General features: G+C 42.3%; 1 protein-coding gene across 1 annotated transcript; it reads right to left on the minus strand.

The window, feature by feature from the left end:
* smyd1a (SET and MYND domain containing 1a) lies at positions 1–26,207 on the minus strand. The gene is made up of 10 exons (XM_084686311.1): positions 25,912–26,207; positions 17,748–17,924; positions 16,631–16,844; positions 7,457–7,587; positions 6,759–6,797; positions 5,789–5,984; positions 5,025–5,117; positions 4,538–4,701; positions 1,297–1,465; positions 1–485 (listed from the first exon to the last, which is right to left on the minus strand). Exons 1-10 carry the CDS (start codon positions 26,046–26,048, stop codon positions 324–326), a joined length of 1,482 nt encoding a protein of 493 aa, XP_084542437.1. The 5' UTR covers positions 26,049–26,207; the 3' UTR covers positions 1–323.
* Between the last annotated feature and the right edge of the window lie 1,656 nt (positions 26,208–27,863).

The raw sequence follows: 27,863 nt of genomic DNA on the forward strand, positions 1-27,863 counted from the left end.
TTGTATAGTTTCCCATTAAATATTTATTTGGTGAGTTGATTTAGTCACAATTTCAGCAGTACAAGTACAGTACCAAAAAGTACTTTGGATTTTGAGCTCCACATCATGGCCAACACATATAATTGTGTGTAGTCTAGCCTTCAAGACATGGACAATACACATCATTGGGTGTAGGCTAGCTATTTGGATTTAAAGGCGAAAACTGCTTTGGAACCAACAGTTTGATGCTGCTGTTGCAGAAATGGAAACAAGGTAGGCCTGAACTATGAGACCTGGCTTTATTTAAGTTGTTGTTTCAGAGGACAGTAAGAATCTAGAGGAGCTCATTGCTTTCGGAATAGGTCCTTGATCTTTTCGTCAGCGGCTGACTGCTCAGCCATCATGCCCACTGGTTTGTTCTTCAGCGCCGCATCTCTCATGGTCTGGTACATATACTCATTCTGCTTGAACATCCTCAGCTCCATCTCCGTCTGTCTACGCATAGACTAAAGAAAAACAATAGGAGTCAAGAGTCAGAACAGGTCTTAAGTTTAAACAGACTTCAAATTCAGATTTCAAACAGAAAGGTTCACTTGGTCCTCCATGCCAGTCAGGTCTGTTTTACTGGATACAGAACTGACCTCACGTTTTGTCTTTGCACACAGGACATTTTGAAAGAGATACACCATGCTGTTGTAAGCAGTACTGTGAAGTTAATGTACATGATTGTATTATTACTGTTTATACTTGTATATCACTGTTTATACTTTTATCATTACTGTGCAATCTTTCTATGTATACTTGTATTATTTTGTGTATAATTATATTTACTCTTTTTACATTGACCATTTTGCTGTACATTTTATTGGGGCTGCTGTGACATGTGGATTTGCCTTTGGGGATGGACAAAGCTCTATTTAATCTACTCTTCTAAATCAACGCCTGAAGTTACTACCTCTGATGTGCATTAGGGAGATCTAATGGAAGGACACTAAGTGATTTAACACTTGTCCATAAATGAAGAGTTATAACCAGAGACAATGAACAGCCTTACATTCTGATTTACAATGCCATACTGTAGATTGTCATATAAAATGAACCACCAAACAGGGTCCTTTCAAGCACCCCACTTTCTTCTATGATCCTAGTGGGACTATAACAGTTCATGACAGTCTTAAAGTTGATTATAGACTGACAAAACATATCCAACATCTTATTCTGATAGCACTTAAGGTAGCAAATGTAACTTGTCAAGTCAAGCAACCAATTAAAAGCTAAATCAACCTCATGCAGGCTGTGTCGACTTATGTAGGGTACCTCCAGGTCTTTGGTAATGGGGTGGCTGGGCCCATGGGTCACCATGAGGATAGCATAGGCCTTGCAGATCATGCCATGGCCCACCTCGATGAGCCCTGCATGCCAGTGGGTCACCCCAGCCCGCATGGTGGCCATGCCCAGGTGGGCATTGTTGGGATGGTATAACTTCCTAAAGAGAGAGAAGGAATTAAGGAGGTGGAGGAAATTATAAAACAGACCAAGTAGGGCAACATAATAAAAAAATCAATCAAGCAGCAATGTGGTGGCCAAGCAGGTCAGATGACCCTGAAGAAACTTTTGACATCTAGTGACTGCGGTGTACATGGCTTCCTTTGCAGTGGCTTACAGTCTCACTAAACAGAGAAACAAGCTTGTCAGCTTTGGCTGGATTCGAACCTTTGACGTTGACGTTTCCAGGACACCAATTTATCCAAGTGAGCTATTCTCAGTGCTGGAAATCACAGATTTCAGTTACTGGATACAAATATTAGCAGTTTTTCCTGAAGTCTGTAGATAATCTTTGCCAAATTACGTGAATTTTTGATATTCACCAAAAACGTTTTATTCATTCATTCAAAATGGTGGCCACATCAATTCAGCTGGTATCACTATTTAACGTGTCAGACACGGGATCGCCCCCTAGCGGTTAGATGACACAACCTTTTGTGGACCTCTTTGGAACAGGGTTCCGAACACCTGTACCAAGTTTGATGTCAATTCAGCAAATATTTCCTGAGATATGATCTCACTTCCTGTTTTGGTGTCTTCATCGCCGACTTTTATCAGCTTTACCGGAAAAACAGTTTTGAAAATCAAAAACCATGTGAAAACGTTTGTGAGGCTTGATCTGAAGATAAATGGTGCAAAGTTTTTGCCTATTGCAGCGCCACCATGAGGTGAAATGGCATGATCTATTTTGTACTTCTTTAGAACAGGATCCCTAGTCCCTATTCCAAATTTGTTGTCAATGCAGTAAAGAGGTGCTGAGATATGACCTCACTTCTTTTATGGTGGCTTGGTTGACGACTTTGATTGGCTGATGACTTTGATTGGCTGTTCCAGTGAAAAAGTGTAGAAAATCAAAAAAACATGTGATGTCTTTTGTGAGGCTTGATCTGAAGTTAAATGGTGCCAAACTTTGCTGATTGCAGCGCCACCTTGAGGTGAAATGGCATGACCTATTTTGGACTTCTTTAGAACAGGGTCCCTAGTCCCTATACCAAATTTGTTGTCAATGCAGTAAAGAGGTGCTGAGATATGACCTCACTTCTTTTATTGTGGCTTGGTTGACGACTTTGATTGGCTGTTCCAGTCAAAAAGTGTAGGAAATCAAAAAAACATGGTATGTCTTTTGTGAGGCTTGATCTGAAGATAAATGGTGCCAAATTTGGTGAAGATTGGACAAACCTTATAGGAGAGGTAGCGAAAAAACGCTATATTCAAAATGGCGGCCACATCAATTCAGTCACATACATTTGATGTGGCTGTAACTAACAAACGGTTGCGAAGATCAAAGCTCCAGGGGATTTTTGTGAGGCTTGGTCTGAAGATCATCTGTGGCAATTTTGATGAAGATTCGACAAGAATTGTAGGAGGAGTAGCAAAAAAACACTTTTCCTTTACATTCAAAATGGCAGAGAATCTTTAGAACTGGGTATGATGTCATAGAGGGCGTTAAACTCGTCTTGATCCAGGGAATCCAACGATACCTAATTTTGGACAATGGGGCATAAAGTTCAAAAGTATCATGTGTAAACACACCTTCAACTTTGACCCATTGGTTGCGCTGGGTGGTTGGAATGGGAGACTTGGTGAAATTGATGAGGGGACTGGTCCCAAAGAGTGTGCCAAATTTCACAACTTCTGACAATGTGGTTCTAGGGGCTTCCATAGACTCCCATGGCAGAAGATGTGTAATAATAATAATAATAATTAGAAACCCTCTAGGTGGCTTCGCGGCTTGGCCACCAATTACAGTCAATATACAGTCAATCAAATTAGGAAACCACCTTTAACCCTTTACTGCCTGGGACAAAATTCTGAACATTCCATATGCTGTTCAAATATGATGTTCATATTAATTTTCATATTTTATGAATGTTCATATTAAATCATACACCTTAACTGTTCATACCATATTGAAGAGGAGAACTAGGGGATTTTTATGATGTAAATAATTATATGATTACTTATGGAAAATCATATTTTATCAAGGTGGTTTTAGGCAGCCATTTTTTACAAAAAACGTTTCCATCCACCATACCTCATCAGACAACTTAATTTTAACCACTAATTACGAGATAGAGAAAAACTTTGAGCAGGTGGAATATTCACAAATCTGTGGGAAATGTAGAACAGAAAACAGATTAGAAATATCATATTTTGATTAAAAGTTATGACCATTCTAGCGACTAGTGGAGACATAGGGGAAACCGGAATTATCCTCCCCCAAAAGTAGCTAGCGCTATAGCTGGATACTCCTCTCGATAACTAAAAAACGTTGGAGATTCTTCCACAGTAGACCGAATTGGCCAAGCAAGGCATGTACATTTAGCTTACAATGTACATAATCTAGCTAGTTAATGTTGTTTTTCCAAGCTTTTTTAGAAATCTGCTCAAACCGAAGCTAAACAATGCTACCACCGTCATAGCTGCCTGTCACAAACAGCCAAGCCGGACACGTCATTCTTTCCTGAAAAAACTCAGGTCACTGCCACAAACAAATTCTTCGTAAGGAAAAAGTTTAGACTTTTAATTGACAATATTGACAACACATATTAAGAAACTTGTCTTTACTCATAATATCGTCTCCGATTTCAATTCGAAGCTGTAAATCTAACACTGTAGGCAATCTCCCATTGTCTCCGCTCTGGCTCCGCCTCGGAAAACAATGGCTGCCGTTGCTGACGATGTATTTATTTCCCCCTCCCAGTAACCCCTTAACCAATTGTATGTGCTTTGAGCTTAACTTGTCATGAGTATCTGGCAGTTTTCAGAAATAAAATCGGTGATTGGACGGCAAAGATATTAAGGCGACAAACATGGGAATTTTATTTCCCATATTTGAATGGTCCGGCAGGAAACCATTTTTCAACAACTTTCCACTAAGGCAGGGTGGAAGAGGCTTCCCAAGACACAGTGATAGGGATGAGAGATTGTGTTTTAAGGAATTGCATATTGGCACGTTAGCTTATACTGTATCCCTCCACCACCCACCTAGTTGGTTCTGATCACTACTCACATGTATCCCTCCACCATCCTACGGGCATAGTCTGCTGCCTCAGTGAAATACTGCAGGTAGGAGAGAACCTCACTGGCTGTGCTTAGCATACGTAGGTGGAAGAGGTGTGTGTCAGCTAGCACATTCTCCTGCTTCTCCAAACATTCACGACACAGCTTCACAACCTGTTGGACAGATAGAGGAACATAGAGAGATGCAGGAGAGATGTAAGGAGTGAGAGTTGAAAGAGAGAAAAGGACAGGGAGTAATGAAGAGAACGAGGCGAAAAGAGTGAGAAGAGCAGGGTGGAGAAAGCAGAAGATCAGATAAAAAGGCAGAGGAGCAATGAAAGGGAGAAGTGGAAGTAGATGGCATGGGTGCTTATTTTTAAGGACAGTAATTATCCATAATGAAAACCTTGTTGCTTAAATCTAAAGCTGCAATGTTCATTGTTAAAAATGAAAGATGGCAGCTGTTTTGGTGTCCCTTTTGTTGCACAATAGCCTACCTCATGGTAGTCACCGTTGGTTCGAGCCATCTCAATCTTAACAAGACACTCTTTACTGAAGTCGGTCACCTCCTTTACTTTTTCAGCAGAGGGCTTAGAGAGAAAGTACAGGGTGAACTGTCATGTTCATTCATAGTCACGTTTTATCTATACTGAATTGTCTTTAGCAAAAAGAAAGACCAATTGGACAGAGGAATTACAACAGTAGCATTAGTGTGCCCATCCATCCTCATGCATCGTCACACTGTATGCATTAGCTTAGACAACCATAAGGGGAGAGAGGTGGGACACCGATGCAAAGTAATTTACCCGTAAATTACGCATTCCTCTAAAAAAGGGGTGTAATTGTTGATGACATGCAGAAACAAGGCCCATGTATGAACAAACCATCCAAGCAAATGTTCAATTTCATACAAGTTTAACATCCAGAGATTGATAAAATGATTATTAAGCCATGACATACCCGTGTCAAAATGTTAACTCATGCTATTGTACTGCTTGTACTCTCAATTTATAATTTTTGTAGAATACTATCCCGTAACAAGTGAAAACAATGTCATACTAATATAAAACATTTTAATGGTAAGGGCAGGAAACACGGCATGTCTAATTTGAATCAATTAGAGGAAAGATCGGATTTTCCCAGCTATGTCAGAGAATGGATGCCCACACAATCAAATCCTATTCAATGTTTCTCAAATTTGTATGGAACAGGGATAGGATCCTGGATTTCATTTGTCATGGGGCCTACAGTCAAAACTCACCTTGTTCTCTTCCGTCTCCTTGGCCGCCATCATCAGGTCATCCTTGATGTGTCCGGTGCAGTGCTGGCAGGTGCAGTCAAAGTGGTACTGCTGCTTCAGAATGTGCTGGCGGTTGGCAGACAACTGGAGGAAGTCCACGTAGCTCACTGTCAGCTCCTCACCTTCAGCAATCTTACCCAACGCACGCAGCTCAATCCTGGATGAGAGAGGCTGTGTTGGGCAATGGAGGGCATTGTGTTTTTAGCGGTGGTTTGAATATTGTTTGGGGGGCATTGGTTTAGTTCATGGTATTTGGTCATTGCTGTTCACACACACTTTAGATCAGATGAGAAACAAAGACAAAAACAACAGTTCAACCCTGAAGGGTAAAGTAGGTCATGCAGTACAGATTTACACACTTTATCATGTCAGTCACAAAGCTGCAGGGAGCAACCAGAGCACACAAAACTAGCAGAAACAATGAATGTAGACATTAGTTTGAGGTCAATGTTATAACAAGTCCACATTGTTATGATCAATTGTACAAGCCAAATACAAAACCATAACCCTGAAACACAGATAATGCTCTGAACACTAATAAGTCTTCTAATTTTATAATAAACATTGTATTAGAAATACGACAAGGACTGATTGCTAGGATTGGGTTTTCATTTTGAGGGGTAATACGGACAGGCTGTTTATAGTATTCTCAATAGTCTATATACTAAGCACTGCTGACCCTGAGGAACTTGTTTTGTAAAAATGACTTCCCTCGACATGCAACTGCCAAAATGCATTAGTCCAGGGGCAGGAAAATTTGAAAATATGTTGGCTTGACAAATGCCTTAACGTTACTGTCATGTAGTACTACTTCAAACTCGTCAGTAATTATTTGATGACATCAGTAATGGTGACCGTAAAGTGGATGAATGTGGATAGGCTGTACAAGGATTAAATGTTATGAATCCCTCTTCACTCCAGGCATACCCACCTCCTCATAGAGTGGAAGGTCGAGTTCAGAGCTGACTGACTGGAGAAAAAAAAATTAGATTTAAAAACCAGTACACTGCAATTGTGGTTGCAAAACTCCAACACAAATAAAAGTACACACACACCTATCTCACTTTCTTCCTGTCACATTCTGTGTGTGTGTTCACCTGTTTTGTTTGGCCTCGCCCCCTCCAGGTGTGTCTCATCTGCTCGTTAGTAGGGTTTTTAGTCAGTTGGGTTATGTTTGTCCTGTGCCAGTTCGTCTTGTGTTTCTACCGAGCCTTCACGCGTACCTTAGACTTCGATTAGACTGGACTACAACTACTCTATCTTCACCACCAGCCTGTGCACTGACCACCTGCCTGTCCACAACTAATCTCCCTACTACCAGACTGTACCTTCACAGCTAGCCTGTGTACCGACCACCTGCCTGTCCCCAACTACTCTCTATCTTAAATAAACTTTATTGTTCTTGGAAGCTACCTCCTGTGTCTGAGTCTGCATCTGGGTCTACCTCTGTGCCTGAGCCACGACACTTTCTTGTTTAATGTTTTTTCTATAAATCCACAACTCAAAGTGTGAATATACAATATAGTATTTTAACTGTGTTGATGTGTTCTGTGTCTTTAGGTCCCTCTTTTCTATCTTTCTGTCTTAAGTTCAATTGGATTTGTGGATTCGAACACTAAGGGTACGTACTTGCCGTGGTTGAGGATGACGGTGCAGTTAGGCCAGCAGTCGTGGTTAACTAGACACAGGTTGGGGAATAGACCTACTCCCACTGCCTGAAGACCCCTCTGGTCACTCAGAGTAAAACCATTACAGTTGATCTACAGGGAGGAGGGAGAGAGAGAAAACCACAGACTAAACAAGGATCGAGAATATAGGGATAGGCAAGAGAGAGAGAGAGTTACTTCACCAGCCCATAAAGGTGCACTAGGTAACATCATAAAATAAATTAAATATGAGAAACTGCACCAGCAATTCTTGTCTGACCTCTCTTGCTTTCCTCCAGCTTGAGATTGATTGACAAAAAATAAGCCAAAGAGGAAGGTAGTATGGTGGCCCTGAAGTGCAAAACACACCCACTAATATGAGTGCATCCCCCAAATGAAAACACTTGACGCGAGTCAACTCCCCCCAAATAGGATGACTTGCTAACCTCCACCCAATACAAAGACATGCTCCCCCAAATGGGAAACAACATAACATTTACTCAAAACAGAAAGGGTTGGTACTACACTTTGTCGCTGCATCCATTCAGCAACGAAGTGTAGTACCAACCCTTTCCGTTTTGAGTTAATGTAATGTGTTTTTGAGTACAACGGTACTTAGGAATGATTTGCTGGACCTGATGCTAGTTTCCTCCGGAATCACAATGACTCTTATTGAGTGACTTGCTGCTCTTACATTTACATTCATTCATTTAGCAGATGCTTTTATCCAAAGTGACTTCCAAGAGAGAGCTTTACAAAGTGCATAGGTCACTGATAATAACAACAAGATAGCCCCAAAGCATTCTGGGTAGCCAAAACAAGAAGCACACATTGTGAACAACCAAAAAATAAGTGCCAAAGGGAAGAGCATGTAGTTAAGCAAGTTACAATTAAACAACATGAATCTCTAAGTGCAAGTGTACCTGTAGAAAAAGCAGCAACAGTAAAAATTAAAATAAGATTAACTAAAACAGAATATTTTGCAGCGAATACAACAGTTTAAATCAGTTGCCACTAACCAACAAGAGCAGCAAGTCTCTAAGCAACAGTCATTGTGATCCTTGAGGAAACTAGCATTGGGTTCAGCAAACCATTCCTAAGCACCGTTGTACTCCCGGAACAAGTGCGTCTTGAGCCTTCTGTTGAAGGTGGAGAGACAGTCTGTGTCTCTGATGGAGGTGGGGAGTTGATTCCACCACTGGGGGACCAGGCAGGAGAAGAGCTTGTGTTGGGACCAGGCGGTCTTGAGCGGTGGGACCACCAGGCGGTTGTCTGAAGAAGACCGTAGGTGGCGGGTGGGGGTGTAAAGCTGCAGGAGAGACTTGATGTAGTCGGGTGCAGTCCCGTTCACTGCTCGGAATGTCTGTACCAGGGTATTGAATCTGATGCGGGCCGTGATGGGTAGCCAGTGGAGGGAGATGAGGAGCGGGGTAACGTGGGAGTGTCTGGGTAGATTGTAGACCAGGCGGGCCGCTGCGTTCTGAATCCTCTGAAGAGGGCGGGTTGCGCATGCTGCGCAACGAGTTGCAGTAGTCCAACTTGGAGAGGACAAGTGCTTGGACAAGCAGCTGGGTGGAGTGCTCAGACAGGTATCTCCTGATCTTCCGGATGTTGTAGAGGGTGAATCTACACGACCGGGAGACCGCAGCAATGTGGGCCGTGAGGGAGAGTTTGTCATCCATGGTAACCCCAAGGTTCCTGGCAGAGGATGAGGGGGTCACCGTCGCAGATCCCAGGGTGATTGAGAGGTCGTGGGAGATGGAGGGTTTGGCCGGGATGATGAGAAGTTCTGTTTTGGCGAGGTTCAGCTGGAGGTGGTGCTCGGTCATCCAGGCGGAGATGTCTGCGAGGCAGGCCTCAATCCTAGCTGAGATCCCCGGATCGGTCGAGGGGAACGACAGGTACAGCTGTGTGTCGTCAGCATAGCAGTGGTAGGAGAAGCCATGGGAGGTGATGATTGGTCCAAGTGAGGTGGTGTACAGAGAGAAGAGGAGGGGTCCAAGGACGGAGCCCTGTGGGACACCAGTGGAGAGTTGGCGAAGGTCTGACAGTTTGCCTCCCCAGGAGACCTGGTAGGATCTTCCCGACAGGTAGAATGAGATCCACTGGAGTGCAGTGCCAGTGATGCCCATCTCAGAAAGTCTGGAGAGCAGGATCTGGTGGTTAACCGTATCAAACGCTACAGAAAGGTCCAGCAGAATGATGACGGATGACCTCGAAGCCACTCTGGCAGACTGGAGGGCAGTGGTGACTGAAAGGAGGGCAGTCTCTGTGGAGTGGCCGGTCTTGAAGCCCGATTGGTTGGGGTCAAGCAAATTGTTCTGAGAGAGAAAGTTAGACAGTTGGTTAGATACAGCATGTTCCTCTTGTGGGTTAGTTGTAACGGATTTAAATTTTTGTACTCGCTGTGAAATATTTTACTGTTGATTGCTTTTCTACAGGTACACTCATACACTTTTTATGGTTCATGTTGTTTAATTGTAACTTGCTTAACTACATGCTCTTATGGTTCTTCTCATTTGGCACTTATTTGGTTTTTCACAATGTATGCTTCATGTTTTGGCTGCCCGCATTGTTTGGGGCTATCTCGTTCAGTTAATTAGTGACCTATGTACTTTTATAAAGCTCTCTCTTGGAAGTCGCTATGGATAAAAGCGTCTGCTACATGAATACATGTAAATGTAATGTAATGTTGTTTCCCATTTAGGGGAGCGTGTCTTTGTATTGGGGGGAGGTGAGCAAGTCATCCTATTTGGGGGGAGGTGACTCGTATTTGGGGGGAGTGTTTTCATTTGGGGGATGCACTCATATTAGTGGGTGTGTTTTGCACTTCAGGGCCACCGTAAGGTAGGCCACCGTAAGGTAGGCCACCGTAAGGTAGGCCACCCTGAGGTAGGCCACCGTAAGATAGGCAACACCCTAAGGTAGGCCACCCTAAGGTAGGCCACCGCTGCTGCAACAGAATTGCTGCAGCAACTCTAGTCGGAAATAAAACAGCGGCTTGCACCCCGATTTGACCATTTTCTTGTGGTTGTACGGCTTATTACGAAGCGGCGTATAGCCCGGTTTTAGAACAAAAAAGTGGCTTAATCCCAAGATCTCTACAGACCGTGCAGCTAATTTAATGATCCACACTGGGACGGGGGAAAGAGAAATTGAAAGAGGAATTATTTACTGTCGTTTCAATTACACTATCAGGGCTTGGAAATACAGCGACTTGCTAAGTAGGCAAATGGCTAGTAGAACATAACATTTAAAAATAATTTCAGTAAATCAAACATCTGCAAAACCCAGTGAAATGTTATATACAGCTAGCAAATTAACGTTAGCTAACATCGCTAACGACATTGGCTAATTCAACCTCGGTAAGCTAGCATCGCTAACGCCATTGGTTAATTCAACTTTGGTAGGTTATCCTCAGGATTTGCAAGATAGCTAAACTTATACTATATCTAAAATAGTGCTGTCAGTTTAACGCGTTATTAACGGCGTTAACGCAAACCCAAATTAACGGCGTAAATTTTTTTTTCGCACGATTAACGCTCTTTTTGGCCAAACAAACTTTGTCAGTTTTTTCACATGCTGTTGCAACAACTACCGACGTTACAAAAACTACAACACCACACCGGATCTAGCTAGACCGGAAACAAAACAACAGGCACGCCACACACACTTGTTTAGCTTGCGAGCCGGCTAAAGAGTAGTAGCAGAGCCCGTTTACGGATATTAGACATTCTCTGGTAGTAGGCTAACGTTACGTTTTGAGTGGATGGCGTTTTACTTTAAAAAAAAAAAATTTGCACGAAGCAATCCGAACTACTTTTTCATGTTGATAAGAGCATTACAATTTGAAAAAAGAATGGGACCAAAAGAAATCAAGGGACATTTAGAATAGATAAAAATGTGCGATTAATTGTGATTAATTGCGAGTTAACTATGAAATTAATGTGATAAATCGCGATTAAATATTTTTATAGTTTGACAGCACTAATCTAAAATAATTTTGTGCAACAATGGATTTTGCCACGCATGGACATACTATCCACAACCGAAGTGTGTTACCGCTAAGGTGACCAGACGTCCTCTTTTACCCGGACATGTCCTCTTTTTGAGACCTAAAAAATGCGTCCGGCAGGGATTCCAAAATCGTCCGGAATTTTGCCTCGTTGGATATTTGTGTTTCTCTGGGTCTTTCCCAAACAAATTATTACGCCCAGCCTTACAAGTTTTGGAAGGCTATCTCCCTTACATTCCACCTTCTTGCGCAAGCTCTGACCGAGAGAACTGTCATTGGTCAACCGCCTTTTCAGTGTTGCCAGATGCACAATAATTATCCTCCAAATACGATAATTGTGAGCCTTTGTGGTATGGTACCATTTCACATCTGGCAACAATGAGCACCTTGCCGTCTTTGTTGAATATATGAGGAGGACTGAGAAGTGTCTTAATTTTTCTTATGTTAATATGTGACCATAAACAATTTATTATTTAGAATTTTGTACTTGTTATCATTATTGCTTTAATATAACAAGCATTAAACAACCACTGAAAGCACTGGACTGAATGCCCCCCCTCCGCGACGAAGTGTCCTCTTTTTCACAAACTCAAATCTGGTCACCCTAGTTACCGCATGCTGTAAGATCGCCTACAGCCGACTCGTGCATTGCTTGGTATCATTGGGCGTCATTCTCGAACATGTTCTTAAGTTTCTTCTGAATTGTTTCTTACGGGCTTTGGAAAAACTATGTAAGAAAAAGACATCCGCCAAATTCATGAACGCTTGAAAATGTGTTCCTACGCAGCAGAAGTTTTCTGAGCTGTGCTTCACAGGAAGAGTTTTCTTAAAGGGGCAATTGACTGGGTTTTGGGGGTATTTCACATAGTTCCTTAAGGTCTCCGAATAGGGTATGTAACATTGGTTGGGTTGAAAATGGCCCGTGCGCTGTTCTATGCCCACTGACAGATCGTCTGAAATGTTCCCGGGAGAAAACACTAGCTTTTCTCTTTCTATGGTATGCTCATTAATATTTAGATAAGCTGTGCGCTGATTGGTTGGTTTTAAACGAGTGAAGCTGGGGAGCAAAATCGCAACACGGCCAACAGCAGCACTCGCTGAAACACCGAAGTTGGAGACTTGAAATAAAAACGTGCAAATAAATCTTTTGTATCTACACAACACTGTTTTCAACAGATTGACTATATATAATTTGAAATGATAACATTACTTGTTTCCACTTCTGTTGTTGAAGCAAACTGGATTGACTTGGGTGGGTAGAACGTTAGGCTACAGCTTAGCAACCAAACCATATCCTGATTCTACTCGGCTTCAGTTAGCTAGCTAGCTCTAAATAACTTGCTGAAAAATAACATGACCAAGATCTGGACAAACATGCATCGTGAATTGTAGATTTACATGACACAGGTTATTTATTTGAATGAAACACAGTCAGGAACATGAATCAACGTTAGCCCCATTGCCAATAAACTAGGCTAAATTATCACACATTCTAGGCTACCTATGCTCTTGCGTTAGCAAGCTAAACTTGTTTACATGCCTACAGTCTAGGTGTTAATAGTAACAGTTACTAGCAATGCTAACGTATCCTGTATCAAGCTCCTGCCTTTCTCCAGTTCTTTCAAATAGATTATTGAGACAGGCGTTAGCAATAAGCCAGACTTCTGTTCGTTTTCTGGCTATTTTTCGGAAGCTTCCCTTCTAATGCCAACTACAGCTAGTCTAGCTAGATTCGTTTGATTAGAAACTTATTTAGCATTCTACCTGGTATGCTATATTATACAGGAAACGTTAGCATTGCTAATAACTGTTATCACAACATCATACTGTCCTTATAGCTTGCGGTTGCAATGAGCATGCGGTCGGAACAGCAAGGATATCAAAACTGTCTTGGGTGAAATGTTCAGCGCAAATGAATGATTGAGTGTTGAACTTTGCCGGGATCTTCTCATAAGACAACAGCAGCCTTGCCTGTTGAATCTTTGGCTCCTTGGGAAGACTGTGAGTGTTAGCCTTCCCTGTACAACCTGGAACACAGCATTTACGACCGTGGTCCATTTTCAATATCCTCGTTATAATTCAAAACGTTCTTCTTTGTAATTCCTTATAAGTAGCTTACACAGAGCAGCGCGCAGCTAAACTAGTAACGGAGATAGACGCTACCTTGGGCTGGTCTGGATGTAAATTCGGGGGCGTGACAAAGATACAGACCAGAGCCAAAAAGGGCGGTCCCCGGTCCTACGAAGGACTGGTAGCTTTGTTGAAAAGCTAGTGCTTTACAGCCAATTTTTTTCTTTTTGAGATTTGAATAGGAAAGAGGTGTCAATGGACTTTGATATTCACGGTATGTTCATTTTACCCACCGAACTGTCGTTATTCAACTATGACAAGGTAAAATCGGTTTTGCAGTCAATTGCCCCTTAAAGTTAAAAGCGCGCCCCCGTGCTCCTGAATTTGCATAAATACAGTACATGCCCCGACAGCTCCTTACAAGGGCACGCAACAGCAGTGACGTGTGCAGTCAGAATCAACACAATTAGGAAAGCAACAGGAACGCAAGTTATGTCCAAGCGAAAAGCAACCGGTGCACAGGTGCATCGGTGCAACATCATACCAGTAAGACGAGCAGTGGAATTGTTCTCCACTGGATCTGACAGTGTGCACACTAAGCAAGGTTAATTATTATAATTATTTAAATCCGAGGATGTCTGTTATGGCAAGCCGTTTTATCATTTAACCAATTAATTCTTGATATCCAAAATCCGAATTCTTGATATAAAAAATACTATTTTAAAGGTCACATGACATACTGTTTTTGGATGCTTTTATATAGGCCTTAGTGGTTCCCTATTACTGTATCTGAAGTATCTTTCCCGAAATTCAGCCTTGGTGCATAATTCCAGCCACTACCAGCAGTCCCACAATTAGCTTTTCTCAAAACGAGCTGTTTCTGTGTCTGTAGCTTTAAATGCTAATGAGGAGGAGAGGGGCGGCAACATGCCCTCATGTTTACAATGGTTGTATTGCAATGGCTCGTAGCCCCCGTTGCTGTAAGATGCCTCAAATTTAGCCATTCTCATCTGATCACCCTGGTTTGCAGAGATGCACAATCAATCATTTCAATGAGGAGAAAAGCGGATATCGCACGCGCCATAACACCAACAGCAGAACGGTTATCCAAATAACAAAGAAGTGTACACAGCGTTTGTATTCACACACACACTTGATGCTATCTACCTTTACATTAGCGATAGTACCTCAGCTGGCTCGTAGCCCCGTTGCTGTAAGATGCCTCAAATTTTTCATTCTCATCTGATCACCCTGGTTTGCAGAGAAGCACACTCATAATAATTTCAATGAGGGGAAAGGCAGATATTGCGCATGCCCTAACACCAACAGCATAACAGTTATCCAAATAACAAAGAAGTTTACAACACTTGCGTTACAGCATGTGTATTCACACACATACTTGATGCTATCTACCTTTACATTAGCAACAGTAACTCAGCTGTTAGCCGTAGAGCTATGTTACAGCAACATTCTAAGGGTAGCAAGCAAGGTTACCCATTGAAGCAACAAATGATATGGCGTTAGTTAACTTACTTGTCCAAGGTTTGTAGCTTGATCAAGGAGAGTTAGTAATGATCCAGAATTTAATTTCAGCAAGGCCAGCTTTGTATTGGCTCAAGTTGAGGAAACAGTGGCTGAAATGTTTGGCGCAGACATACAAAACTTTGGGAGGTTGTGTCAGCACATTTCCAGCGAAAATAAAATTAAGATACTGGTTGTGCGGTGGCTCGGATGAAGGAACTAAAAAAAAGACTTTTGTTTTGAGTTGTACATCCAAACACAGAGCAACTATATGCTTCGTTCGTTTGCTAGCCATGATGTCTCTCTAGGAAAAAACGATATTGCACTTGCCTTTGCACGATCGTAGCTCAGTTTCTCATGGACGGGCCAGATTATCTGGGCGGGCAAAGCAGAGAGAGGGGAGGTAACCTTCCTTCTTGTGACATCACAAGGAGGAGATTTTCAAACAGAGCAATTGAGTCTTCATTTTCTGAAAGGCGGAGAAGAACAACCAGGGCTTGGTTTACACCTATCGAAAATTCTAGCCACTGGGGGACCAAAGGCAGGCTAGGGGAACTCCTATTAATGTTAAATAACCTCCTAAAGTGAAGTTTTCATGTCATGTGACTTTTAAGCTTTTTTTAGTAAATATGACAAACCGTTTTATCATTTAACCATTGAATTGTTGATATCCAGCATTCGAATTGTTGATATCCAGAATTGAATTATTTATATAAAAAATTCAAATTATTGATATCCAAAATGCAATTCTTGATATCAAGAATTCGAATGTTGAACATCAAGGTTAAATGATAAAACAACTTGCCATAGTCTGTAGAGTTGATGTGAACGCAATCACCAATGATTTCTCAAAACTTCATTAACACTTCAAACACGGAGAGTTTTCTTAAATGCAATTCCTTTGATCCTTGTGGTTTTTTAAGGAATCGCATTTGAGAGAACTCTGGCTGATTTACGACCGCTATTTTGAGTTGGAAAGTCTTCTGAATTTCAGAACAAATCTCAGATGAAAAAACGTTCATGAAAGCCACATGTTTTCCTAAATCCAATTCAGAAGAAATTCCTTCTTAAATTCTTCTTAACTGTGTTCGAGAATAAGGCCCATTGTTCCCATGTCAAGTGCGGATTATATTTCAGTGCGGGTTAAAATCCGATTTACAAACACAAGGCTCCCATTCTTGTGGGGTGCGGGTTTAGGAAATGCATCTTGTTTTCCGAAAAATACGGTACATATCACAAACCTTGCATCTATCATTACTATCATTAAATCCAATCAAAATTATTGAAATATCAAGAACAATCAAAGAAGATATAGGACATAGCTGAGTTCAATGTGGTGTGTCATAGCAAAGTATCAAAATGTTAGTTGTTTTATTCAATAAAACCTTACAATATGTTTTACATTTGTAACCATGTTGTTTTTGGATGAAAGCTGATTGCAAACATCTCATCACTCAATAAGTGTATAACCCAACAAAATACTGAGAAAGAGAAGGCCCTGAACACTTTCTGAAGGCACTGTACATAAGTATGATGTAAGGTGTTACATACAATGCCAAAGATGTGTGCAATGTACTCAGCAGTGTACTGCTTGCTGTTGTGCGGCCAGTAGTCCAGAAAGTTGTGCACGTCAATCTTGAGCTCCTTGAGGTCGTCGACGGGTAAGTCGGCCACATGGTCCTCCAGCTGATCCACAGAGGTCAGCTGGCCATCTGACACAATACCTGTGTGCTTCTTCATGCGCCACAGCATGCGGGCTGCAAGACTAAAAGTGATTTATTATAATGTAAAGTAATGCATTGATTCAGAAATTGACCATTAATGTACATCACAGTCTCTTAAGGACATGCTCAATACAAGAAATATGATTGTCATCCTAATTTCTTCCCTCTTTCTTTTTTTATTGTTTTCCAATCTATACTCTTCTTTTCCCTTGTTACTCTGTCTCTGCCTTTCCCTGTTCCTTCCTAACTACTCTTCTACCACTTCCCCATGGGATGGTGCAAGAGGGTCTGCAGCTTAACATATTTAAGACAAAGGTAATGGAGGTGAATTTTTTTAAGTACTAAGGCCCCCTCAACAGCTGGTCTTACCCAGGGGACTGACATTGTAAAAGGGGGTCCTATTATACAAGCACCTAGGAATCCACTTGAACAGGCTTGAATGGGCTGGTAACACCACGGCCCTCACAAAAAGGGACGCTCTACTTCTTCAAGTGACTATGGTGCTTTGACATGTGCAGCTCATATTCTAGCAGTCTGTAGTCACTGCTGTGGTGTGTTGGGGTGCCAGGCTGGGGATGCCAACATAATTTACAAACTGTTCAGGAAAGCAGGCTCTGTTCCACAGACTGACCTTGGCACCATAGAGGAAGTGGAGGAACTGTGGGTCATTGTGGACAGTGCAGCTTACCCCCTCAATGACATGGTTGTGGTGAAGCGAACCAGAGCAAGACTGATCATACACACACACTGTTTGTATGGCTATTCTGGAGGGGACTTAAAATTCAGTTCCATTGAAAATCCTTTATTCCCTAACCTTAACTCTAACCCTAACACTAATCCTACCCCTAAACTCCCTACAACCACCCAGGTGTGTGTGACTTGTGTCAGGTCACACACAAACACATTGACACATGTGCACACTAAAATTGTCTTTCTCTCCTTACCGGATGTTCTCATTGGGTGCCTTCCCTATCTTCTTGATGGCAGCACATTCCTGCTTGTGCTCCTCCCAGCATGCTGTCTGGCAGGTGCGGTCACAGTAGTGGGCGAACTTACACTGAGCGCAGCGATGCAGGTTGGTCTGATGACGGAAACAGTTGTGGCAAACCTGGTGATACAGACTGGGGGTAAGACGAGAAGAGAAGGTTTCAGAGAGAGAAAGGTCTATGGCCTCCTTGAAGAAGGCCCTGGTGTAATTCATATAAATATATATAGAGAGACATTTACGGTTATAAATATAACCTATATTACATTTCGTTTGATATTAATCACAGCAGTTTTAACCAAAACCTGTTTTGCTGCATGGAGAGAATACAGTATGTGGAGTGAAATTACTTACTTATTTTATCCTGTTTATTGTTCCAAATACATTTCTATAGTTTTGGTTTTAGAATCAGAATTGGTGTTTATTCGCCATGAAAGTTTGCACAGACAAGGAATTTACTTTGGCAGGAGAGCCTACCTAGGCAGCCATTTTTGGCGCCAACTAGAAAGGTTACAGCATAACATGACAAGAGAGGAGAGAAAAAGGCAAACCCCAGACAATTCTCCTATAGGAGTACAGTGTGGGAACAGGCAAAAACCTCAGCACATAAGCCCAACAACATTTACAAAGACACTTGCAACGGAGAGTGGGGGGGCGGGGGGGGTATACAAGCAGCATCTGGACCTGCAGCCATGGTAGGTGCTGGACACAGACCCGCCAGCCACCCAGGGGAAACAAGCAGTCGAAGGCGTTGGATGGGGGTGGAGGGGGTGGTGATATCTGTAGTAGGTGAAAGTTAATGTGTGAGTAGGTCTGGGTTGGCGCTCTCAACCTAGGCCACAATCAGTCCGAGTCTCCCTAAGCAGATTGTGTTGGCAAGGAGACATCCTTGGTCATGACCTGGGTAGAGACCAAACCACAGATGTTGGTGGGGGGGGGGGGAGACAAGAGCAAGATAGTCTCGCTTCAGCGTTCTCCAGGGGAGTTGTTTTCCAGCAACGGCCTTAGCTAAGGCCTGTGCTGGGTACGGGGACAAAAGTAAATAAGATTGGGGTGGTTGTTTTGACGAGTAGCCGCAACTCAATTTCACGTCCACCCTTCAGGAAGGTCTCCAACTCCTCGATCCTCCTTTGCAGAGCCGCAAACTTATCCCTGTTGGAATCCATATTGCGCTGTAAGTTCACAGTCAGAGCTCCAACAGCTCTGCCCACTGCCTAACGGGGCTTTTGACGGCCGCAGCCGTTTCCTTGAATTTCCGATATACAAACCAACCGCCTATTCCAAACAGCAGAAAGCCTGTAATCACAGTTCCGAATATGAAGATGTCTTCAACGTCCACTACGGAAAGCCCCGCAAGACACACGACACGCCAATTCGCCCATGCATCCATCGTGTAGCCAGCTGGAAACGTCCCGTCAGGACAGTTGGGTTCCCCCGAACCCGATCTTTTCTTCGAGAAAAATTGCGGGTAAAGACATAAAAGATTACCACTGCTGGGAGGGTATAAGGGAAAGTGGGTGTGTGCCGCAAAGAGATGGGAGGAGAGGTGTATTTCTTCCTTGTAACATGTTAATGTTAGCTGTAACTTTGTGAACCAATATTTCAATCTCCTGTTCGCTGAACCTTCTTTTTCTTTTCCTTGAATCACCCATGGTGGCAGTAACATGCAGGCGATTTCTGCTGTCTTTTAACAGCGCGCTAATTAAAACTAAAGGGCGGATTAAGGTGCTGATTGCCCGACGAGCATCTGGTTTGATAAATACCAAGCAAAATGTGGAAATACACCGTGCGCTATTTGCGGTTGGGCAAAGGCGCAGATTAAGCTGCAGTTGCAATGTTAGTAAATGAGGCCCTAAATGTTTATTTTGGAATACCTGATATTTACTATTGCATCTAAGTATTTTGAATAAACCATAAAACTTATTTCATGACAAGCTATTTTTTTTATCTCAAGTTATATTTCTGATTCTGTAGAAACTATAATTTTGACACAGTGAACAGTGATGGAGGTTTACTCAAGCATTTGCTTTACCGCAACACAATATACAGCTGCTGTCTATAGTAAGAAAATCAGGCAAAGACACTTGAATTGTGGTAGAGCTGCTCATTAAAAGGATATGATGTTTGAAGTCTTGAACAACTTCAGCGATTTAAGTAGCTATCTTAAACTCTCAAGGTGACTAACTAAATTACCAACCAAGCTAACAGCTATCAACAACACGCAAATCAAAATAAACACAACCTCAACAATACAGATTTAAATCATGCTTTTTCAAACTACCCAACAGAGTCAGTTTCGTCCTGCTTCAAGGCATGCTGGGAACCGAGAGTGTGTCCGCTACAATACTGTAGTGTTCTTTAAGACATTGGGTCAACAAACTAAATTAAGGCAACACTTTATACTTACACTTTTGCATTATGCCATCTCCTGAAATACATTTTTTTACATTTGGTGAATTAGCTTTTCGGACACAATAAAAACCATTTCAAGTACCAGGAACTTAAAGCATTAGCAAAAGTACTTAAATCGATCGACATTTACATTTAGTCATTTAGCAGACACTCTTATCCAGAGCGACTTACAGTAAGTACAGGGACATTCCCCCCGAGGCAAGTAGGGTCCCACAATATCTGATCTAACACAATATCTTAAGCATTATGAATGAGATTATCTGTTACAATTAAAGGCACTAGTTCACAGTGCCCGTGATGCAGATGGTGATTAAGACACACAAATACAGATTACTTGAAATATAGTGCACAGTGCCCATGATAAAATTGGTAGCGCATATACACAATGATTCCAGGAATTATAGATAGGGCACAGTGCCAGCGATGATGTCGGTGACACACACAGTTTCTGGAATTATAAATAGACAGTTCTGCTCATTATACTTGGTACCTGTATTTCTCAGATTACAACTGAAATTCTCTGTCATCTCTGAAGTACTTGTTTCAATGTCCACATCATTTAGCAGACACTTATCCAGAGCGACTTACAGTAAGGAGAGGGACATTCCCCCGAGGCAAGTAGGGTGAAGTGCCTTGCCCAGGGATACAACGTCATTTGCATGCCCGGGAATCGAACTGGCAACCATCTGATTGGTAGCCCGATTCCCTAACTGCTCAGCCATCTGCCCCCCACAACATCTAGTCTAGTCACTTACACACATCATGAAAGCATTTTCTCCTTATTTTAAACAAATTGCCTGAACTATTAGCCTGACGTTGTCATATTCATAATTCTAGTCAGAATATGAGTCTGAAAACTCTCCGTTGGGCTGTGATTACGAGGAGTGTTTCAACCGAACTCGTAAAACAAATGCCTCTATGCTCAATTGGATAGACCTACAACCAATCAGAGCAACGTAATATGTTGGTTGTTGGAAACGAATTCAATCCAAGGGCTTTTTCGTGACGTTGTTGATTACGTTACTGTTGATCATCTGTCCATCATTGTATAAAGCCCGCCCTGGCAATTTCATTGGTCCGCCCAGGTTTTATGTAGTTGTTCCCAATACGAGACCCTCCAGAACTATAGTACATTCGTGCAAATGATTATGTAGCTTTCATTTGTCTGCTGTTTCCTCCATTATCAATTGCTCATGTTCTGTTGCTCATAATGTATATTTGTTCTCTGTAAAATTGTCTTACCACCACAAACATCTAAACGTTTAGTTAATAACAGAAGTCATTACATGCACAATAGTTGAGCCAGTTGTCAGGGGCGGATTTAGCTAATTGGAGGCCCTGGGCAAAGAACAACTCTGAGGTCCCCCATAAGCCGCAAACCCCCAGCGACTCAGGAGGGGGAAGCGGTGCTCTGTAGACACTGTATACGGTGGGGATGGTGCGCTGCTAACCTTGAAGGGGGACGTCCTGGATGGTGGAAGGAATACTTCGAAGACCTCCTTAATTCCACCAACACGCTTTCCGACGTGGAGGCAGAGTCTGGGGACATCGGGGGGGGGCCTTCTGTCTCTGGGGCTGAGGTCGCCGAGTTGGTTGAAAAGCTCTGCGGTGGCAGGGTCCCTGGGGTGGATGAGGTCTGTCCGGAGTTCCTTAAGGCTCTGGATGTTGTAGGGCTGTCTTGGTTGACACGACTCTGCAACATCGGGTGGACATCAGGTGGTTCCCCTCTTTAAAAAGGGGGACCGGAGGGTGTGCTCCAACTTTCGGGGGATCACACTCCTCAGTCTCCCTGGGAAAGTCTATTCAGGGGTCCTGGAGAGGAGGGTCCGTCGGATTGTCGAACCTCGGATTCAAGAGGAGTAATGTGGTTTTCGTCCTGGCCGTGGAACAGTGGACCAGCTCTATACCCTCCGAGTCCTGGAGGGTACATGGGAGTTCGCCCAACCAGTCTACACATGTTTTGTGGATTTGGAAAAGGCGTTCGACCGTGTCCCTCGGGGGCTCATGTGGGGGGTGCTCTGAGAGTACGGGGTACCGGATTCCCTGATCGGGGCTGTCTGGTCCCTGTACGACTGGTGCCAAAGTTTGGTCCGCATTGCCGGTAGTAAGTCGAACTTGTTTCTGGTGAGGGTTGGACTCCGCCAGGGCTGCCCTTTGTCACCGATTCTGTTCATTACTTATATGGACAGAATTTCTAGGCGTAGCCAAGGTGTTGAGGGGGTCCAGTTAGGTGACCTCAGGTTTGGATCGCTGCTCTTTGCAGATGATGTGGTCCTGTTGGCTTCATCGGGCCGTGACCTTCAGCTCTCACTGGAGCGGTTCGCAACCGAATGTGAAGCGGCTGGGATGCGAATCAGCACCTCCAAATCTGAGGCCATGGTAATCGACCGGAAAAGGGTGGAGTGCCATCTCCGGGTCGGGGAGTAGATCTTGAACCAAGTGGAGGAGTTCAAGTATCTCGGGGTCTTGTTCACGAGCGAGGGAAGAATGGAGCGTGAGATTGACAAGCGGATCGGTGCGGCGTCCGCAGTGATGCGGGCTCAGCATCGGTCCGTCGTGGTGAAGAAGGAGCTGAGTTGAAAGGCGTAGCTCTCTATTTACCAGTTTACCAGGCGCTACAGTTTTTAGAAAACTGTGATCAAGTCAATAAGGTTAACGTGGCAAAGTTAAACACGGAGTGACCTGATGTGATGACAAACCTCTGGTGTTAAGCAAAAATAGTATTTCACCAAGATTAGTATTTTTTTACATTTTGTCTAGGGGGCGTATTATGTGCTTTTATCCTAAATGAACAAAACAGGTTTGATTTGGAATAGACCAATGTAAAAATGCTCTTTAAACAAATTACACGGTCTTTTCACTTCTTTGAGTGCAAAATAATTTGTGTAAAATGTTGTTTTATTAGCTTTTATCCAAACTGAACAAAACAAGTTTGAACCGGAAACCATGATTTTGTATTACATCTTTGTAAAAATGCACTTGAGAACATATGACAGGTCGTTTCACTTTTTTCAGTGGAGGCACCTATATAAGGTTAAGGATTTGGTGGGTGGAAGAGCCATTCATCCTAACAAGGTCAAGGGGGTAGCCATAACTACATAACTTATCAGTGAGCTCTGTTCTATGTCTGTAGATGAATTTCAATCTGTTTTAATCAACACTTTTTTTTCTTTGTCAGTTCTCTTCTCTCCAACACTATCTCCTTTTCCCTTTTCCAAGCTTATAGAAATACTGGCTCCTATTTTAAGTGTATAACACATTTACATAATAATAATGGGCTGTTTTGAGATGACTTTAGAGAAATATGATGATACTCTCAATTAGTCCTCTCTCCCTCTTTTGTTTCTGTGGTCCCCTATATAGGATTTTTGTTCCGCTGCATGCCACTTCTTTAATAAGATAAAGCGTGAAATGGATTCTCCGTTATACCCTATGTCATCTCTCCGGAATGTCATTCCTGAACAAGAATACAGGCTATTTATGGATGCAGAAGTTGGAGCTAGAACCATGAGGAACAAGGACATTTCTCAAAGTCACTACAACTCTGAACAGTATTGACATGGATAGAGCAGGTTATTCATTTTACAATAACACTGTACACACTATTGTGTTTTTCCCCCAAGGGAGACACAAAAAACATTCTGAAATCAGGTAGACTTCAGGGAACAGAAAAACAACAGAGAATACTAACTTTGTGCCTCAAAAGCTGTGTGTGTTTATGTATGTATGCACGTGTACGTCTGTGTATGTATGTGTGTCTAGCATGAAAAGATCCCTGACTGATTCAACTGTCTGGCCTCCTGCCATGTGCTGCTAAAACAGCCTCCATGCTTAAACTAACCAAATCTACAAACATGCACTTATCATCTCCCACACTGAACAGGCATCTCATAAACACATACTTTTTACACAAACATGTCTACCTCAGAAACTACTAAAGCATGTCTGTAGCTTTTGACAAATACAAAACCTAAAGTATAAGTTCAATTGACCTAAAAACATTTAGGATATTCTAAAGTTAAAAAAGGTTAAAATATTCAGTTTATATTACTGCAAAAATAGTCCACCACACCTAATACACACATATGTATCTTTTTGTGTATACAGTGTATCCAGAGGTGTCTGGGAGTGGGTCTAAAATGAAATAGAACAAGCTGGTTCATGCTTGTAGTGATTGTTGGCATGCAGTAAAGCCCTGTGAAGCCTCTGTATAAGTTGCCAGGAACTGGACACTCACACACATTTTCAACTTTCTCTCTCATCATCATACACACAGACACCAAACACACAAGAAAACACTCAAGCTTTCTTTTTTCTCTTGTCCTCCCTGTTTCTCTTTCAAACACAGTCTTTTTTCTTCCTGGTTTTGGAAAACACCAACGCTCGTCCCTCCGAATGGTATGGTCCTCTCAGCACATACCTGCTGTGTCTGCTGTCTTTGCTGTACTAGTTCTTATATGGTCCCACACTGGCATCAACTACAGGCATGTCTGTGACCAGTAACTGATGATTTAGAGATCCCTACAACACTCATAAGTTGGTAGGGAGTCAGATGGCTAAGCAGTTAGGGCCTCGGGCTAGTAATTAGAAGGTTGCAGGTTCGATTCCCGTCGGTGTCAAATGACGATGTGTCCTTGGGCAAGGCACTTCACCCTACTTGCCTCAGGGGGAATGTCCCTGTACTTACTGTAGGTTGCTCTGGATAAGAGCGTCTGCTTAATGTAAGTTGAGTCAAGTAAATCAAAACCAAACAAAAATGAATCAGAACCACTGATATATTTGGACTTATCTTTAACTAATTTGATAGTTCCTTTTCATTGTTTTAAACTCTGCTCTTTGCTTTCAAAATGTAAAGTCTAATACTGTAACTGTTCTGTACCAGACAGTAATGACCTGTCACTTCAAATGGATAGATGTTTCCCCCTCTCCTCAGCCACCTGTTATCACAAACTTCTCAGGTAACCTCTCAATGGCAATGGTGTTCAGCAGTTCCATGTCATTGCTGTTTTATTAAAGTAAATATTCTACTTGAAAACATGCCCTTTTCAATGTCCTTTTCACCACTGCAATCTTCAATATCAATTTGTTAACCAGATTTAAAATATTGTAATACCAAAATGGTTGTTCACCATGCCTGGTAGCTGAGATGAGGTTACTTTGGAATGTGGCTAGTTGTAAATATAGACCATACCTTGACTCTGACCACCAATATACTGTAGAACTATGTATTTCTGTTCATTTATCTTCTACTATACATTCTACATGCACTATTTGTACATCACTTTGGATAAAAGTGTCTAGTAAATTAATACAATGTAAAAGTTTAATTTGTTAGGGTTTTCATGTAGGCTGTTTTATTAAAATTTCTAATTTCACATGGCTATGTTTAGTATCAATATTGAGTACTGATCAATACTAGTTAGGTCTTACACATGAAACATTTTTGTGTAATGGATGGTTTTAACTTTCTTTTTGAAAATTATGTAGCGGTGCATCAAGTGCAGCCTGAGCCAATTTAAACATAGTCATTTTAAAATGACAAAGTGAGATACATTTGTCTTGTAAATTAACAATAACAAGTGCACTTTATTAGACTTGTTCTTCACCTCTTGTTCTTGGCAATGGTCATCAGAACACCATTTTGAGATACCTCAAACAGTTAAACGATAGATGCCTTGCTATTGAAACTCAAACCTTTACCAAGGCCCTACCTGTCGAACACCACTGCAGCAAAGCTGGCCTCAGCAAACACTATATCCCCTGCCCACAGCTCCTTGGTGGTCTTCAGGCCTTTTCCCTTCTCCCCAGCATCAAACACCTCCACGTTTTCCATATTCTCCAAAGTCATATCCAAGAAATTAAAGCTAGAGATCAGGGAGCAAAAAAGTGGACTAAATAGAGAGGGAAAGAAAGACCAGCTACTGCAACATGAGAGACCTGTGCTCTAACTTATGGCCGCAATCTTCCCATAACTCTTGGCACCTGCCCCTCTCCTCAGTCCGACCCACACATGGCCAAAAATAGACTCGCCCTTCTGAGACTGTACCACCTCCAGAGTCAGGGGTGTGAGGGGAGGGCAGTAAGTCTGGGGATACATTCCATTGTAGAAAGTCATTCCCTTCCATGTTCCCTTGTTCATTTCTTTGTACAGACCTCATATGGTTACCAAGTGTGAGGATGCTATAAACCAACATCAATCAGTGAAAAGGAGGACACAGAGACACAATGAAGTGATAAACGCCATGGACTGGCGGGCTTTGAAGTCTGCAGGGGGCAAGTCTGCAGGGTGCTAGTCCATGGGGTGGGGGTGTAGGGTGGATTCAAATTGATCCTCCTGGGTGTTCTTCACTTCTTTGGGCTTGGTACCAGGGGTATTTTAGTCTGGGCAGCTGTGTCTGTCTGTCAGGGGAGGAAGAGGGCAAAATACTGTGAACATCCATGATCAAACACTTAACAATAATTTAAACCTATAAACCCATTCATGTACTTTGCATCCCGATAGAAGAAGTGGATATTAATTGAAAAAAAAACTAACATTATAGTGTTATGGTGAGAACCAACATAATATCCTCAATCTCCTTACATGACAGAGGACAAACATGTCGATGCCCAAACAGCTGAACAATTGAAATGGAAGTTAAAGCTCAAAGCCAAGCTAGCCAAGCTCATCTACAAAAATAATATGGAGGTGACGTTCACCAGGGGACAGGGGCGGACTGGCCATCGGGGATACCGGGGGAATCCCCGGTTGGCCGACAGGGTTGGGATGGTCCAAAATACCGACCCACTTCCATCACCAACCGGCCTTCCCTCTGACATCGCTGGCACTTCCAACTATTTTCCATATTACACAGCTTGAACATGTATAATATATAAAGTTGCCTTGCCTATACTAAACATTTGCGTCACTCGCTAGCAGACAAAGTTATTTTTTAGAGTTAGTTAGAGCATGTCATTGGCACCAAAACATAAGGTGGAGCCAGTGCCGCCGCTCCCATAACGCGTACTACGAGCTGTGCGTAGGGCACCAAGTCCTGAAGGGGCACCAAAAAATACAACTGAAAAGACAACTGAAAAATCATCATAGTTATAATGCCGAAATTATTTCAGTATAGAAATATAAGGTACCTTTTAGGCATGTATATCACAAAACAGACAGAACAAGAGATATTTAATTGCTCAAAAAAAATTACGATGGTGCCCCACCCCCCCCAAAAACAAAAAAACAAATACACATGACTTCCTAATATCGGCATGGGTGCCCTTTCCTATCTCAGTGGCCTGACGAACTTTGACAGTAGGCTAGGTCAACTTTTCGAAAATTGCCTCAAAAAGACCACAGGAGTCAGGGGCAGAAAAAAATAAAGGGAAAGAAACTGCGAGATGATGACTGTGCATCAGTTTCAGGTAAGTCCATGTTAAATCATTGTTAAATAGGAAAATGTGTTGCTAATTTAATGGTTAGCCTATGCATACACCTTGAACCAGCTGACGTTATTGCTAATGTTAGCACACTCAAATATGTTAGGTGCAAGCTAAATTGAGATTTTACATTATCTATGCATTTCACAAGTATGAAGCCAACTAGCTGTTACTTTACTTTACATTCTATGATGCTTTTATATTCGATTTATCAAATAGTTTTTAAATGAGTAATAAAGGT

Source organism: Hypomesus nipponensis, chromosome 22, assembly GCF_054491055.1.
Source record: "Hypomesus nipponensis isolate SF chromosome 22, ASM5449105v1, whole genome shotgun sequence".
Lineage (NCBI taxonomy): Eukaryota > Metazoa > Chordata > Actinopteri > Osmeriformes > Osmeridae > Hypomesus > Hypomesus nipponensis.

What these genes read in the sequence shown, in the direction of transcription:
- smyd1a (XM_084686311.1), bottom strand. Translation starts at nt 26,048, where the DNA reads ATGACTTTGGAGAATATGGAAAACGTGGAGGTGTTTGATGCTGGGGAG. An exon ending in CCAACGGTGACTACCATGAG is followed by an intron (nt 4,702 to 5,024) that starts GTAGGCTATTGT and finishes TCTGTCCAACAG; the next exon opens with GTTGTGAAGCTGTGTCGTGA. An exon ending in AGGATGGTGGAGGGATACAT is followed by an intron (nt 1,466 to 4,537) that starts GTGAGTAGTGAT and finishes CTCTCTCTTTAG; the next exon opens with GAAGTTATACCATCCCAACA.